The 17,368-nt window shown below is 47.0% G+C and overlaps 1 protein-coding gene across 1 annotated transcript in view; it reads left to right on the top strand.

The window, feature by feature from the left end:
- LOC119434567 (probable cationic amino acid transporter) overlaps nucleotides 1-16,134 on the top strand; it is a gene marked incomplete at both ends in the record, with an annotated part of 37,754 nt that extends 21,620 nt beyond the window's left edge. The window contains 6 exons of the mRNA XM_037701710.1: nucleotides 3,704-3,934; nucleotides 5,174-5,382; nucleotides 6,589-6,747; nucleotides 8,729-8,925; nucleotides 9,708-9,832; nucleotides 15,865-16,134. Of these exons, the coding sequence (XP_037557638.1) occupies nucleotides 3,704-3,934; nucleotides 5,174-5,382; nucleotides 6,589-6,747; nucleotides 8,729-8,925; nucleotides 9,708-9,832; nucleotides 15,865-16,134 (1,191 nt within the window). The remainder of the gene's footprint in view (nucleotides 1-3,703; nucleotides 3,935-5,173; nucleotides 5,383-6,588; nucleotides 6,748-8,728; nucleotides 8,926-9,707; nucleotides 9,833-15,864) is intronic.
- Nucleotides 16,135-17,368: the final 1,234 nt, after the last annotated feature.

The following is a 17,368-nucleotide window of genomic DNA, read 5'->3' as shown; positions in this document are numbered from 1 at the left end:
ACCTTGAGTCGACCCCATGGCTGCTTCGCATACTACTCAGGGTTCCCCTACGGGAAGATGGTGTAATTTTCTCTCTCGTTCCCGACGCGCGCTCTCTTTATCTCTCTTCCGTAGCTGTGGTTTACCCGAATGATCCCCCGGTGCTTCGCCCACTCATCATCATTCACTTCGTGCATATGCTGCGATTTCTTTCTGTCTCTCTGTTTCTGTCGTTGTAAACACGGAGTCGCTTCTTCATTTGACCAAGGGAAATGCATCGGAAGTAGTGCGAAGCATTACTGTGCAGCATGGACGCCAAAATACAACCAATACCCCCCCCCCCTCCTCTATCGTTTCTAGGGTGGATTCTATGGAGCTATATTTTCGTGACAACTATTTTTGTCCCCTACTTGTAGAAATACTTTCAAGCTGCCATAGCAATGGAGTCAAGACGAAAGGCGCAAGTTATACAAGCGCCTGAATGTCGCTGACGACCAACCGCTTTATTGTACACGATTGGACCCGCCATTATTGTCGTGTGAGCGTTGCCACATCCATGCTAAAGGTGCCCTAAGTGAAACAAACTCCTTCCGCGTCATGCATCTCATGCAGAACCCACCGCTTAGTAGGCGGAGTTACATTCTTAAGCGTGGCGACAGTCTGCAGAACAGAATTCACATCGCCATGTGCTCGTACACACAAAGGAGAAGGAGGAAAGAGAAAGGCCGTACACACAAAATGTCTCGCAAACATCAGTAGGCTCGTCTACAGCCTGACGCTCTGCAGCACTTGAGAACAGTACCTTTTTAACTGGTCTGTTGATCTCCTCAGCCTTGCGTTTTCTATAGGTTCCTTCTCGGCACCACACGCTTGCTTAAGTACGCCGGGGCATTCGGTAAGATTGTTGGCGCGGCGTCTGACGAAAGCGTAGGCTTTCCTCGTGGTAGACGAACTTCTTCGCCCTTCATTACATGCACATAGTCCCTCACAACAAAGTGTGGCTCAAAGTGTAGTTCACAAGCTGCATAATCCTCCGTAAGTGCTTTATCTGCTCTGTGGAAGTTCCTCTGCCATAAGCTCTGTCGTTCGGGGCCCGCAGGTGCCTTGAAAAGCGAGGGCTTCTTTATAGCGTCCGCTCGAGTGTATCCAGTGCTACATCCAGGGGTGTAGCCATGGTTCAAGCGTTGCTTACCCATTGTGAAAGCAAGGAGTCGCCGTTTATACAAGAACTATGTCGCAAAACATGCACAAAATAAAGGAACACGCAGCCGAAACGTCTTGATTACGCCAAATCTCGCACATATGTTGTCAAGGGACATGGCGTAGTCGGCGACTGCAGCGCCGCCGCTATGTTCGCCACCTACCCTGAAGCTCTGTCAAGGCGCAGCCCCCGATAGTCGCTTCACTGCGCTGTTCTAGTACACTGTATCCATGAGCACAGTGTAAGACGTCCACGCTCCTGTCTGGGGCACTCAAGTCGCGTGTCGAGGGAGAAGAAAACGCTATCATATATTAGACAGAGCTGCTCAGCTTGAAAGTAAGCAACAGAGGGGCAGGCTTAACCGTATAGCAAGCCCCATAATACTGAGCTTGCTTTCTTCACCCCAGGCGTTGCTCTTATTTTATACTTTCCATTTCGATGTGTGGTGCACCGCTAGAGCAGCTCAGACAAAACTGGGGACGTCTTAACGACTTGACGCAGGTGAAAACCCCGACATGGTTTCGCGAGGAAGGTGCATTTAAATAAGCGCGCAGATTAGGCACATAAAGCACTCTCTACGAGAGATAAAATTAAGAACCTGACAGAACCCAGGGCAACCGATTGCGAGAGAGCCGAGAAGCTATTACGACTACTGTAATTATGCTGGTGTCATAAAACAAACAATAGAAAATTGTGCTCTCAATTTTTTTCAAGATTTTATTTAGCTGTAGTTCTCTGATACGAAAGAAATTATTTGCATATGTAAAGAATTTGGGGGCACATATACAGTTATTGCACTCCTAAATAATATGACATTTCTGTCAAAGGAAATCTTTTTAAAAGAAACAGGCGCGTCATAACCTACGAACAAGAAAGAAAGAGTGGGAAATTATTTCTAGAGCTTTACTCTTAGGACACGGTACAAGTTTTGTGCTCAGAGAATACATAAAAAATGTATTGCACCCTGAAAGGCGGCCCTGAGAGACAGCTGTTGCTGAATATAAAGGTTACTTGTTTACACTGTCGCGTTTCTCTGATGAAACGTTGAAGTAATCCAAGAGAAGCTCGTGTAAAGCCCGAAGAGAAGCCTGGTTAGCGTAAAACGTCCTTTGAAAATGATTCCGGCTTCTTGCACAGGTTTTGGTAGGCGGTGAAAGAAGCCTTTCACTTGCGGCGACGTGGCGCTGAAAGCCCTGCCACTGTGTCAACAGGAGCGTCCTGTCTTAAGCGTATGCCTACACTGGACTTAATGCCGAGGCTTGCGGATATGTTTGGTGAACCGAAAGTATATGCAAAGTCGGGAGAAAGTTCTTGTAAAACCACACAAACCCTTCTTACCGCCAGGAAAAACTTCTTATCTCATCTCAAAACCGTGATGGTAAGGCAGAAGGCCAAGTCTAAACGAACGTCTCAAAGAATAAAGAGAAGACGCCGACGCAAGAATACGCGACTACATCAACATCTTTTCTGTTCATTGTAACACTTGTATTCCCCGCAGATGTCAGGGTGGGAGCTCGTTTTTAAAAGAAGTGGCGTCTGACTCAGGGCCTAGAAAAGGTCAAGTAAAACTTGCTGAGTGTTAAGTATGCGCACGATTCTGGTCGCAAACCAGGGCGTGTATAGTTAAATTAAGAGGGTCGGTGGTATATGGGACAAAACCTTGATAGCGAAGGCCCACAGGTCTACATCTCCGCGGTCATAACGCTGCAAGAAGCAAGGTGTTATTGTGTGATAACCTCGGGCACAGTATACATACTGCTGAGCAACTCTTGCCCGCCTGTTGTTCCACGATATTCCCTCACTGTCTTCTTATCCCCGAGTGGTCGAGCTCCACAGCCGGTGCAAGAAGTTCTTCTCAGCCGCGGGACTTACATCTTCGTCAGTAGTGATCTATCATTACGTGACGTGCGCTGTGCTCCTTCGTGTTGTCTCTTTGCCTTCTTTCTTATCCCCTCTTCAAGCGGATGAATGTGGTGACCCTTTCACGAGGTGGCCACAATAGTCTGCTTCATTTATCTCTATTGTGTGATGGGGTGGCCTGTATATATGACCTTGAAGCGCCTTTGCTGCTCATGTCCATTCAAACAGCCGTATTCGTCATCACCACCAACACCTCTTTCTGTTTCCATTCTTTTCACTTTCATTACCCTTCGCAATGCTGAGTAGCTGGTCAGAACTTTGATCAAGATTGTCCTCTCAGTTGCTTCATCATAATAACTGTACTAAGTCGAACCCGGATATGTCGAACCTACATATAACGAATTATTGTGTATACGGGACAGCTGTGAAATCATTTTGAAAGTTTCTGTTATAAAATATTCATTTTATGGATCGAATTACCTATACATCGAACTTGTTTGTGATCCCTTTCATATACGATATAGTATACGAGTTCGACTATATATCTCTCCCAATCGTGTGGTGCTTATGCGTTTTCAATGACTGATAACAGTAATTGCTTGGTTGTTGATATTGTTCACCAGTGCACGCTGCTCATACCGCGCTATCGATTCCTTTTCGCAGGCGTATGCTACGCGGAGTTCGGCGTGCGGGTTCCGCACACAACGGGCTCTGCATACATGTACAGCTACGTGACGGTGGGCGAGTTCGTGGCCTTCGTGATTGGCTGGAACATGATCCTCGAGTACCTGATCGGCTCGGCGGCCGGTGCTTGCGCCATCAGCGCCTGCATCGACGCCATGCTGGGAGGCGCCATCAGCGAAGCCTTCCGGAACACCTTCGGAACCATCATTGGTGACCGGCAACCTCCTCCTCCGCGAGCCGTGAATGTAACGTCCGCACGCTCACGTCCGGTCAGCGGATCAACTTTGGTTGCAAGATTGAATGTAATGAGCTAACGTTAACACGGCGTTCGAAACAGCTTACGTTCCACAGTGGACTATATGGGCTGAAAGGTGCACCCAGCAGTATCGATACTGTGCCTCAAGTGTGTGCTGAAAAGTAAGGTCGAGTAATAAATTGATTGGTTGACCAGCTTGCAGATTGCGGAGGGAGTATGTATCTATCTATCTATCTATCTATCTATCTATCTATCTATCTATCTATCTATCTATCTATCTATCTATCTATCTATCTATCTATCTATCTATCTATCTATCTATCTATCTATCTATCTATCTATCTATCTATCTAATCTATCTATCTATCTATCTATCTATCTATCTTGCAGCTAGTGTAATCAGAGTTATCAGGGATAATGCAGTTGAAATTACAGTCACGAGAAAGAAAGTACTCCTGAATATACTAAAAGCACGTTAAGTCAATAGATGAAAATTACTACCTGGAATGAACGTATTCTAACGAAATAACCCCAATAGGATTGGAAAAGTAGGAATGCTTCCGGAAAGCACAAAAATAAGTTCCCTTTTCTGCTTATGCTTCTTCGTTTCTTTTTTGTTTTCCCTTTCTTCTTTTCTGCTTCCCATACTCACTGCTACGTGATATACAATATTGTCGAGTACATCATTTCAAAGCACAGCAAGTGCTTCGCAAAACCTGTGCTTTTTGTCGTATGTTTACAAGAGCCACAGTGCCACCATCAGAAAAAACGAGAGTTCGTTGAATGTCGCACGTACAGAGGTCAGCACACATCTCTAGAACGCGCGAATCATGTTCGCAGGACTGCGCTGGTGAATCTGATGACGACATGGGGCACAAAATCGGTTGTATGTGAGCTTGCGTGACTAAATTTACAGTTTCCATCGATTGCTCTCGACCTGGTGGTCGGCTTAAGCTTTCGTGGCTGCTTTGGCCCATGCGAGTGTGTTCTAGACATGAGTGTTGACCTCTGTACACTGTTCTCTTACGAGATTTTTTTTTTTTTTCGTTTGCGAGTATAATAATCTATGTGGATGTAGCGCTGTTTCGGTAACGCATTTTCTATTTCTTTTTTCGATATGGTATTCGCAATGCAGACGCATGTCTTATGTCAGTCTGTAAATAATTGTCGTCTGTTTTGGCGTTTGTCTGCAGGCCACACACCAGACCTGCTGGCCGGCATCATCACTGTGCTGATGAGTGCGCTCATGCTTGCCGGCGTCAAGAAGTCGCTGCTGTTCAACAATATTCTCAACTGCCTCAACTTTGCCGTGTGGGTGTTCATCATGGGTGCCGGACTCTTCTACATCAATACTGATAACTGGACCAAGCACGGGGGATTCCTTCCTTTTGGCTGGTCCGGGGTGCGTACGCTTGGCCCGAAAAATCCTGCCGTGCTTGATGCTCTTAGAATGCCAGCGCGGTTCTTCCCATTTTATTGTTAGCGTATCGTCAGTAATCGTGATAATTTTCTTCCGCGTGTTGTATAGTCTTCAGCTGAACACCTTCCCGCACATGACACCGCAGCGGCTTAGCCTCCGCGACGAACTGGATTATTTGGAAAACGCTTCCATTGCGGGCCTCGTCAATTTCGGTGGCGCAAACACGTACAGGGCCGGATAATTGGTTGCGCCGAAATGTGCGATGCATTCGTGGCGGCAAGGTGTCCTGTGAGAGATATAGTTTAAGCAAATGACACTTTTAACCTACTGAAACGTCAAATGTCACGCGTGCTAGTTTGTCGAAAAGTTGGCTTTTTCACGCTAACACTCTTTTGCAGGTGAAGTAGCCTTTACAGAGTTATGTGAAGACGCAGTACTTGCTGACATCTTTTTTTATTTTTTTCCCCCGTAATATGTTTGATGTCAAGGTTAGGCATTCACGAATACACACGTATATCGCATTCGCGTTGAAATACACATGCTAAATAATAATGTCGCGTGGCATAGCTCGAGCAACGCAGGAATAAAGTACTTTGTCCAAATCCCGTACCATGAGGAAACAGAACAAAGGGTTCACGAAGTTGTCACATTCATTCATTCATTCATTCATTCATTCATTCATTCATTCATTCATTCATTCATTCATTCATTCATTTACTTACACTGCAGGTCATGCATAATCCAAGCAGAAGTTTTGATTGTTCGCATTAATTCGTGACGAAGTGTTTTCCACGTACTATCTCTGTCACTATCATATTGACACTTCTCCCGCAACACCCATCCCAGACTTTACGTTCTTAAGATGCGACCATCGAAAAAAAAAAGGAAAAAGAACCTCTTTAAAACCTAGCCGCGAATGACCGCTCATGACTTCAGAAACACAAGAGCTATTGTGTAATCGTTAGATTGTTGCCTCGTTAGATACATGTACTGCTACGTGACGGTGGGCGAGTTTGTGGCCTTCGTCATCGGCTGGAACATGATCCTCGAGTACCTGATTGGCTCGGCGGCCGGTGCTTGCTTTGTTCGAACTTATTTCGTGTACACGCTCTCGTCTTACAGGCGTCGCTTCGTATGCCGTAGTTTGTGAGACGAAACAACTCGCGCGAACACAACTTTGTGGCGCAGGTTATGGCCGGCGCTGCAACGTGCTTCTACGCGTTCATCGGCTTCGACATCATCGCCACGACGGGCGAGGAGGCGGAGAACCCCAAGGTTGCCATACCCACGGCCATCATCCTCAGTCTGGCCATCGTGCTCACCGCATACATCACCTCCAGCATGATGGTGCGTATACCGGAAGGGACACTCATGCTGTCGTAGTTCGGAGATAGTTTCTGTGCAAGATCTTGCTTTACAAGAAAAAAGAAAGAGAAAGAAGAAGAAAGAAAAGCATCGGTGCGTCTTATTTTTTTCATTCTTTTCGTCAACTCGATCATCTTTGCAGTGTTCTGATTGCGCTCTCTCACTTTTCAAATAAGTTCATTTTACTTACCCGTAAGTACGCTGGAGGAACCCCTGGGCACAGAACGCTGTCACGGCATCTTGAAGAGGGCCCAGGGTTCCATCACATGGCAGACAATGCATACATAATTGCAGCAAGTACAGCTTAACCAAATTAAACAAACCGTACTCACACAGGTGTAAACAGCCACACATCCCAGAAAAAAGAAATAATTTTTTTTCTCGCCTAACTATCCTCAACACTGTAGCAGGAACTAATGCAAAAAAATGTCACTCGCTCGTTGATATTAAACATGAACCTTCATCATTTATTCGGGTGACACCAATATCACTTAATAGTTTTATTAGGAAAGTTATAAGATGCATTGCTGATTTTAGAAAATGTTTAATCGCAAATTCTTAATTGTATGAAAATTACAGTGTACGCAAATAAGCAAACGTAATACAATAAGATGAAAATTGCAGCGTCAAGAAGCGGTGACGTAACCATTTCCTCTCTAAATGTACTGTGCTTTTGTAATTATTAAGTGTTGTAGGTATTTTGGGACTGTAGGGACTGTAGTTTGTAATAAGTGCGAAAATTCGGTACTTTCAATATTTATGGATTTCGTGTGCAGTTAGTGTTACTGTGGGGTTCCAAGGTAACTAGTAAAATGGACAAATTTTCGACATATGGCAATAAAAACTAATTGATTGTAGTAATGTATGCTCATAAATATTATCTGCTAAAATCACACTGCAGGCTAGAAACGTGTTATTTGTTGTAGAAGGGAAGTCAATGCTCCCTATATAATGGACAGCTTCCTTTTGCAGTAACAAAAGTCTGTTTATTCTAGTTTTCGTCGTTGTAGCGCAGACAAGGCTACGGTAGTTTAACTAAAACAAAAATAGAGCGTTGTAGATCTGTAATTTGGCTTTTTGGAAGCAATCGACTTTTCCGGCGTGTTTTAGTTTGCGCAGTCCAAGGCATGGCGTTCCTGCCGGTCGAGTAGACGGCGTGGGTTTCCATTACCCTATAGATCTTCTTTTTTTTTTTTTGCGATACGTATTTAACGTCTATGACTAGCAGGACTTGAGCACAGATGCGCAGCACAATTAACATTCTGTGGCATTGTATCTTTTTAGTCGTGCTTTAAATCTGTTGTGAAGTGCCGTTAGCCATAGACGTGATATAATACGCACCATCAAAAAATTATCTATAGGGTAGTGGATACCCGCGCCGTCCACGCAACCGGCAGGAACGCCACGTCTTCGACTGCGCAAACTAAAGCACGCCGGAAAGACAGTGTAAAACGTGCAAGTGACCATTTCAGTCGCGCGGCTCCGCTGTCTCCCGCTTTCTGGACTATCGGACTATAGTGGAACTCGAGTGAAAGACTACCGAGACTAGAATACTAAGGACTAGAAGACTAATAGATTATCGAAAGGAAAAGCGTTCTAGAACGTGCTAATTAAGAGGGCTTTGATAGCGCACTAACCACTTCAAGGTTCAAGAACGTCGTTCAACTCGAAGAGCGACCTTTGGCGTAAGTTCCTGCAATCTTTGGAGTCGCCTGGTGTATTTGTATGTGTAACCTATTTGGTTTATTAATGGCTATGTTTTATCAATAATCTGTTTCATCTCCTGAACGTCACCACTGCTAGCAGTTTCCAGGTTGCCCGGGCCCACTCAAGCTGTCAAAAAACAGATGTTTGTCCAGGTATCCTTACCAGAAATGTGTATTTTTTTTCTGGAAAATAAAACTGAAATGAATGAATGAAAGAATGAATTGATCTAATGCATCTTTCTCAAAACGGGTTGCAGGTGACGCTCATCGTGCCGTACAGCCAAATCAACGCCGGCGCGGGCCTGGTGGAGATGTTCGCGCAAAGAGGTGCCTACTCCTGCCACTACATCGTGGCCCTCGGAGCGCTCGCGGGCCTTGTGGTCTCCATGCTGGGCTCCATGTTCCCCATGCCACGCGTGGTGTACGCCATGGCCAAGGACGGCCTCATATTCAGGTGCGGGCGGGATGGACTGCCAGACGGCGGTGTTCTCTAAAAGCCAACATCAAAGGAAATTTCACTTCGGTGGCTAAATTATAGTTACTAATATGTAGTGTACAATATCGAAGCAATCTTGGCAAAACTGCAGGCCGAGTGATTGTCTATTTTCTTTTTTTAACCAACAGCGTTTAAATGGCAGCTTAGCAGACGACGCGGGCACTTAGTGGTTAATGGACGCGATGGAGATCCCAGCAAATGTAGCCTCCGAGATTCTCAACGAGTCACTGGTTCTACCCCGATGTCGAAGGCCATGCTGCGGAACCGAGCTGATTCCCAGCGTTTCGGGTTCTATTTCCTTTCCGGCTAGCGGTAGCGGCGGCTTTTTCTTTTTTTTTTTTTTTTTTTCTCGCTCTCGAAATTGAAAACGTCTATCTGTGCGAGCTTTTCGCGACGCATTCATTCGCATTCACACGTAGTAGAATAATTCAACGTGTTACTGTGCTATATTACCAGATTTTTTTACGGAATTTATACGTATTCTGCATCAATTCCGCATCACTTCTGTAAATGTGGCGCTCGAAACGTTGCGAGCTACTGGAATGCAAATTGAACATTCAAACAAGGCCGAACATTTCAAATGGCTACGCCACCCCTTCTCGAAACGGTATTCAAGTTCTGCCGTTCTTCCATTGGTATTTTGCAGCTTTCAATAGAGTTTCTGTTCAGATGCCATTTAATATCATGCTCGATGTTTTTGTTTTTTTCTGCAAGAGTGCGTGACTCCTCCGAACACGCAGGGCCCTGTCCAAGGTGTGGCCAGTGACGGAGACGCCCGCGTTCGCCACTCTTCTGCTGGGTGGAGCCACTGCTGTCGTCTCCATCGTCCTGAGCCTCGACGTCCTCGTCGAAATGATGTCCATAGGTACGCCCACGAGACGAGAGGAACGCGTGTTCTCTTATTTTGCTCGCTCGGTCCCACACGAGCAAGAGAGAACATACCCAAGAAACATATAGAGGATTTCCCGCAAGGGTCTTTTTCACTCCTTGAATTAATGTATTCGTAAACATTTGTGAGCAAAAAAAGAAAAGAAAAAATGGGGCGTTTGACGTTTTGAAATTTCACATTGGATTATGAGGGACGTCGTGTAGGGGGCAGGGTCCGAATGTTGGCGTAACAGGCCAAGACGGAAAGTATAGGCGAGGATATAAGACCGATCGAAAAGGAGATGTCCGGTTGTCTTGCCGTATTCTGTTTCTCGTCTAACCTGCGCTGCTACGCCAACCACGAACTCGTACAAGCTCGCCCAACTTTCCGTTATTTATAAGGCACCGGATTAATTTGGCCCACCTTGGACTCTATGTCGTGTGCGCGTGGTACGCAAACGATTTTGTATTACGCCCCCTTCAGACTGCGACCGCCGTGGCTGGCAATCGAACTGGTGAGCTCGCGCTCAGTCGTAGAAGAACACTCCATAGCAACTAATCCGCCGCGTCAAGTCGTTCGCATTGTGACTTTGCAATCTTGTTCGAGGAATGTCAAATCTTGAATGTGTACTGACATCAAATTTCAGACTTGAGACATATTTTTTTATCTCTTTGGATACACAGGTGTATCTAACGAATTCTTGCTGACTAACGATGCCTCGAACATATTCTAATACGTGTTTAAAACCTTGCGGGAGAGTGACTTCAAACTGCAACACCTCGCGTCCGCGCGCTGCGTTCTATGGTTCCTATATGCTTTCTGTGACCTGGCGCGAGGAGGACTTTTGACGTCACAGATGGCCGCAGCCACGCCGAGCACGACGGGATAGCGTACTACAATAAAACACGTTCCTGTGGTAGTTGGTGCATGATTGATTACCAGAATAGTGGCGCGGCAAAAGACGATGGACGATGGCAACGTGTGTGAACCAGCTATAGCCTAGCAACGTGTTTTATTCAACTATATTTCCGCGTGCGCGCCTGTCTATGTTGCTTCTGCCGGTCCTCGTATTTTGCTGCGCCACAATTCTGGTAATTCATCGAGAACATTCTACTCCGCCAGCCTGCTCGGTTGTTCGTTTGTAACTCCACTGTCTCAAGTAATGTAAGGATTTAGGTTGACTGCTAACTCACGTAACAAGTAACAACACGATCAAAACACGATAGACGACATGGTCCTGTCGTTTCATTTCTTCATCGTTATTTGCTTCCATCTGCGTTCACCCATGCGCCGCAACAGGAATATATTAGCGCGGATAGCGTACCGGTGCCACTCGAAGGGATGCGTCGTAATCGTAGCGACCATAGTATTTCATTCGTTTACCTGGAGTGACGACTCGACCACAACACTAGCTCGAGTGCTCTAGCTACCGCGGATGCAAGCAATTGGACGCCGGGAATACACAGCTGTATACGGTCGCTTAATTTTTGTGGCTGCCTTGTTGTCTTCAGAACTTACTGCACCTGGTTCAAAAGCCTAAGCGGCCCTGGAAAAAACATATTAAACGCGGGCACAATGACGTCACTAGGGGCGGGGGAGGGATGTAGGCGGACTATTCCGCGTGCAGCGGCAGGAGGGGGGGGGGGATGAGTGGCAAGAAATATCAAATAATGATTTGTGATATAAACGAAAAGGCGCCGGGTGCCTTTCGCTGAGTGGAGCAGTGTCACTATGCGCTGATTACAGAAAAAAAAATAATGGAGATCTGTAGGAATATGCCCTTAGCAAAGCTTAATGACTTAAGTGCTTTAGAACGGGGAGGTCACATGAAATATACCTTAGAGACGTCGCCCCTGAAAGATACATAAAATGTTTCGCAGATACAAGCGCGTAGCTTTCGCTGTAACTGCCGTAGAAATACTTCCTCGCCGGGACCGAATGCGTTAGCGGATAGTGCGAGATTAGCATAAATTTGTGCTTTAATATTCTTCCGAAAGCTTTTTTTTTTAATACAACACGCTCTACTGAGACTGTATTCATCTTCGCCTAGTCGCCTACTATTTCTGGCTCGTTTTCATTTTCCTCTCCTTTCACGTTTTCTCCTTCCGAAGTGTTCGTTTCAACTTCACTTGAAAAATGGGAATAATGTATTCTTGTGTATGTATCAACGCGGCTACGTATGCAATGTGCACCGCGTGTAGCTATGCATGCACTGTGCATACTCTGTAAATACACATGCATACCCACATTTCTACAGGTCTTTTTCTGCATGCTTAAAATATGAATTTCTCATGTTGTTTACGTACACGTTCATTTTTTCTAATGTTCACCTGGACATTTACTTGACTAAACTATTTGCTCTGTTTATGTTTTGAGAAGAGTTCATTTTGAAAAAACGAAAGAAAAATTACACACTCCTGTTTTTTGCCTCTTAATACAAAATAAATACGTAAATATGTGCTTTCGAGGTTATGTCGTGCTGAATTGGGAGTTGTGTACAGGGTGCACTGGTTACTTTGGACATCTTCGTCCAAAGCTCAAAGCTCCAAGCTGCAGCAAACGATGAGCATAAAATTGTGCTTCGCTGCTTGAAACGAGAGGGCAGGATAGAGGGTAAGGGAGTGGGAAGGGGGGGGGGGGAGGCGCCGCGGGTCGCCGCCCTGGGAGCCGCTGATCCTATAGTGACACCACAGCGTGGGCACCTCATGCACGCGCACATGCACACACAAACGCCCGCGCAAGTAGAACTGGAACTATTGAAAGAGTGCGAGAGCGGATCCGGAAACGGCAGATAACCCGCAGCCTTATGGACACGAGGCACTGCGCGGAAGTTACCACCGGAGGGCCAGGAAACGCAAGAGTCGCAACAGTCGGGTCGGCGAAAACCGGAAGCGAATTTCCGCTCGCGACGTCCTCCGTGTTTGCCTGCGTTCTTTTCACGTTGCCACAGTGTAGCTCCAATGTTGTCAACTGGGCACTTTGCTTGCTCTTTGGCAGAGATAGAACGGGGCGTTGGAGGAAACGAAGTCATTCCTCCGGAACACCGAATCACGTGGTGTCACAAAAGAGCGCATAATCTAAGCGCGTGCCGCGCATCACTCAAGCCACCAAGGAAACAAGACGGCCCCGCGGCAGCTTCGACAGAGGAAGAGAGCGCATGCACCACGGACAGCCGACGTGACCAACGGAGTCCGGAAGCTTCCACAAGATACGCGAACGCAACGGTAACGAGAGAGACAGAAAGAGAGAAAGCGCGCGCGCTGGAACAACCTCTCACCCGGTGAGCAGAGAGAGAGAGGGGGGAGGACGACAACCCTGCTACGGTGACCCGACTTGCGCCTACGGATCATTCACCACCCTCCTCGACGACGCTCCGACGGCCGCGGTCGAAAACGCGAGAAATGTCTAGAAAATTCCCAGGCTTTGTTCATGCTACGGGATCACGAGCGCCGGTGAAGGCAATAAAAGCGCCGGGCGGGAATCAGAAGGGGATACGCCGGTGAAGGGACGTGACGTGAAGACCGACCGTCTGCGGAAGAAGGGGATTCCGCGGCAAGCTAACCGACGAGTTCATCGAGCGTCCACATTTCCGGAAGAAGTTCGTTCTTCGAGATTTGCCTCGAGCTACGCTGAGATCGTCTGGCTCAAGACCAGCACGGGTGAATACGATTGGACGCTTTGTGTTCCTATTCATTCTGTACTTTACGAGTTGGACTTTTAGTGCTCGTCGATAATTATTCTCTTGTGCTTTCTTAATACCCATCTGAATTCCATTGTGTTGTGCCTAGCATAAGTGTGTATGTGTGTGTGTGTAACTGCGTTATTTGAAGAACATATTTTGTTGTGTTTCGACAACTCTGGGCTCTGACTGCTGAATTGACTGCTATGACTGCTTTGGACCACAACTGGCGTTCGCTGGCGCACCAGAGGACCCCTTATTAATTGTCCTTGCTTTCGTGGGGTTATTTTCGGAAGCTGATAAGTCGGCTTTGGAATTTGGCCCGGCGTTGGCGCCTCGTACACGGAGTATGTGACACGTGACAATGGCAGTGGCTCCGAGTGAGAGATTGATCTTGTCAATAAAAAAATAAAAACAAAATAAACACTGCCTCCCTGTTGTCATCCGACTACTAGGCCCTCGATTTTCAAGGGAATGGTTCGACGCCCTATGTTGCCGTTTAATTTTTTTAAATAATTATGCGTGCTCATTTTTTCTGAAGACCTGTAACACTAAGTGCTCTTAGAGTTTATTGACGGCTGGTGTGCCTGTTTCGTTTTTGCAAACCGACACTTCCTCGCTAAACACACCTTCTTTTCGTTCTTCTACATTCTTTTTTCACTGTTTGTCACCGTGATGGAGATTGCAACGACAACGACCATGGCATTTAAGGTCTTGGCATTCGCTTATACAGGACTGCTCTGTCAACGGTCAGGCTACACACGGGGAAGAAACGCATTTGCACATATTTGGCAGTAGCTCTAGGGGATTTTATTAACGCATCATGACAGACAGACAGACAGACAGACCAGACAGACAGACAGACAGACAGACAGACAGACAGACAGACAGACAGACAGACAGACAGACAGACAGACAGACAGACAGACAGACAGACAGACAGACAGACAGACAGACAGACAGACAGACAGACAGACAGACAGACAGACAGACAGACAGACAGACAGACAGACAGACAGACAGACAGACAGACAGACAGACAGACAGACAGACAGACAGACAGACAGACAGACAGACAGACAGACAGACAGACAGACAGACAGACAGACAGACAGACAGACAGACAGACAGACAGACAGACAGACAGACAGACAGACAGACAGACAGACAGACAGACAGACAGACAGACAGACAGACAGACAGACAGACAGACAGACAGACAGACAGACAGACAGACAGACAGACAGACAGACAGACAGACAGACAGACAGACAGACAGACAGACAGACAGACAGACAGACAGACAGACAGACAGACAGACAGACAGACAGACAGACAGACAGACAGACAGACAGACAGACAGACAGACAGACAGACAGACAGACAGACAGACAGACAGACAGACAGACAGACAGACAGACAGACAGACAGACAGACAGACAGACAGACAGACAGACAGACAGACAGACAGACAGACAGACAGACAGACAGACAGACAGACAGACAGACAGACAGACAGACAGACAGACAGACAGACAGACAGACAGACAGACAGACAGACAGACAGACAGACAGACAGACAGACAGACAGACAGACAGACAGACAGACAGACAGACAGACAGACAGACAGACAGACAGACAGACAGACAGACAGACAGACAGACAGACAGACAGACAGACAGACAGACAGACAGACAGACAGACAGACAGACAGACAGACAGACAGACAGACAGACAGACAGACAGACAGACAGACAGACAGACAGACAGACAGACAGACAGACAGACAGACAGACAGACAGACAGACAGACAGACAGACAGACAGACAGACAGACAGACAGACAGACAGACAGACAGACAGACAGACAGACAGACAGACAGACAGACAGACAGACAGACAGACAGACAGACAGACAGACAGACAGACAGACAGACAGACAGACAGACAGACAGACAGACAGACAGACAGACAGACAGACAGACAGACAGACAGACAGACAGACAGACAGACAGACAGACAGACAGACAGACAGACAGACAGACAGACAGACAGACAGACAGACAGACAGACAGACAGACAGACAGACAGACAGACAGACAGACAGACAGACAGACAGACAGACAGACAGACAGACAGACAGACAGACAGACAGACAGACAGACAGACAGACAGACAGACAGACAGACAGACAGACAGACAGACAGACAGACAGACAGACAGACAGACAGACAGACAGACAGACAGACAGACAGACAGACAGACAGACAGACAGACAGACAGACAGACAGACAGATAGCGGTAATCAGTGATGAAATGTGGTGACCACAGTACGTTGTGTTGTGCGCAGGCACGCTGATGGCGTACACGCTGGTGTCGACGTGCGTGCTGCTGCTGCGGTACCAGCCGCGCACGAAAACCCTGGTGGAGCTGCTCCCTGAGTCGGTGCGCTCGCAGTGCCCTACGCCCAGCAGCGAGGCACCCCCGTCGATGGTGCCCTCGCTTAGAGGACTGGGCCTGGGCTCTACGGGGCCACCCTTGGGCGCCTCCACCACCACCATTCGCACCAAGAGGAGCAACCGCGTCCTGACGCCCGACAGCGACGACGACGAGCGGAGAGGTATGTACGCGCAGGAAAAAACACAACAAAAAGTTCCGAAGGTGTTAAGACTCGCGTGAAACAAGAAGGCGAAAGCCTGCTGCGCATTTGGTAATACATGAAGTCATACAATCGGGGTTAGACTTCTTTGTAAGACATATTGGTAATGTATTAAGTTATACAGTCGGTGCTAGACTTTTGCAAGACATAACGCGCCGCATTGGGAAGTACACGTGTAGCACTAAGGCGACCTCCTGAACGCCACATTTGAACGCTTAACGTAATACCTAAAGTAGAGCATGTTGTTCCACGCACTATACACACCTTTAGTAAACCAGAACCCTGGAGCAGCCATGGCTTGAGGAAAGCGTGGTTGTCTCGCACCCCGGAGGCGGCCCGGTTCGATTCCCAGCCCGATCGAAATTTACAAAATTTTCTTTTCAAGGACACTAATTTACTTTGTTTACGGGAACCTCTCTGAGAAATGTGACGTCAATCTGAGTGTCGTATGTGGCGTCGGCCCTTTTTCGTCACGGCGCAGTTTCGCTATAGTTTCGCCACGGTCACCGCCAAGGGCCCCGATAACGTAGATACCTAAGTATTAATTTCGCCTTAATAGAAGTCGTAGCATATAAGTACGAACTATACAATACAAAAGAACAGCTCGAACGTGTATCCTTGTAGACGTGGTGGCACTGGGCGCGCTTATCAACACTTTCTAATATGAACGACTGCGTGTTTTAAACCGTCACGCTGCGCGAAGAGGGCGAGAGGCTCTTGAAAAGCATGGTTGGGAGGAGCAGGAGCAGCAGGAATACCTTTGTAATAATGACGCATACCCACAGATTCATCTTGTCTGCCTCGAACGCAATCACCTGGACACAGCTGCCAAGCTTCCATGGGTTTCAGTCGGGTCACACAGTACCAATGACCATTTTAACATTCACTCCTTCTTTAGATGACTGTGCGCGAAATGAGCAAACACCACCATGTCCGGTGAAAATAAATGCGTAACATGTGCGATCGTGCTGGTCAAGTGGCAGCGTTCACGGAACAGCATAGTTCACATTGTACACGGAAGTTGCCTTCTGTGTAACGCAAGCGATTAAGGTACAGTGTGTCTGGATGCCACTTTTTTCACCAACGGGTCGGAAAAGCATTAAAAAAATGTCGCAGTTTCACCCGAAAGGCGAAGCATCAATTGCGATAGCAACCTAGTAGAGTAAGGATAGTAGTTTTATCAGCTGTATAAACT

The sequence above is a fragment of the Dermacentor silvarum genome, unplaced genomic scaffold (genome assembly GCF_013339745.2).
Source record: "Dermacentor silvarum isolate Dsil-2018 unplaced genomic scaffold, BIME_Dsil_1.4 Seq131, whole genome shotgun sequence".
NCBI lineage: Eukaryota > Metazoa > Arthropoda > Arachnida > Ixodida > Ixodidae > Dermacentor > Dermacentor silvarum.
This window is presented reverse-complemented; position numbering and strand designations above follow the sequence as displayed.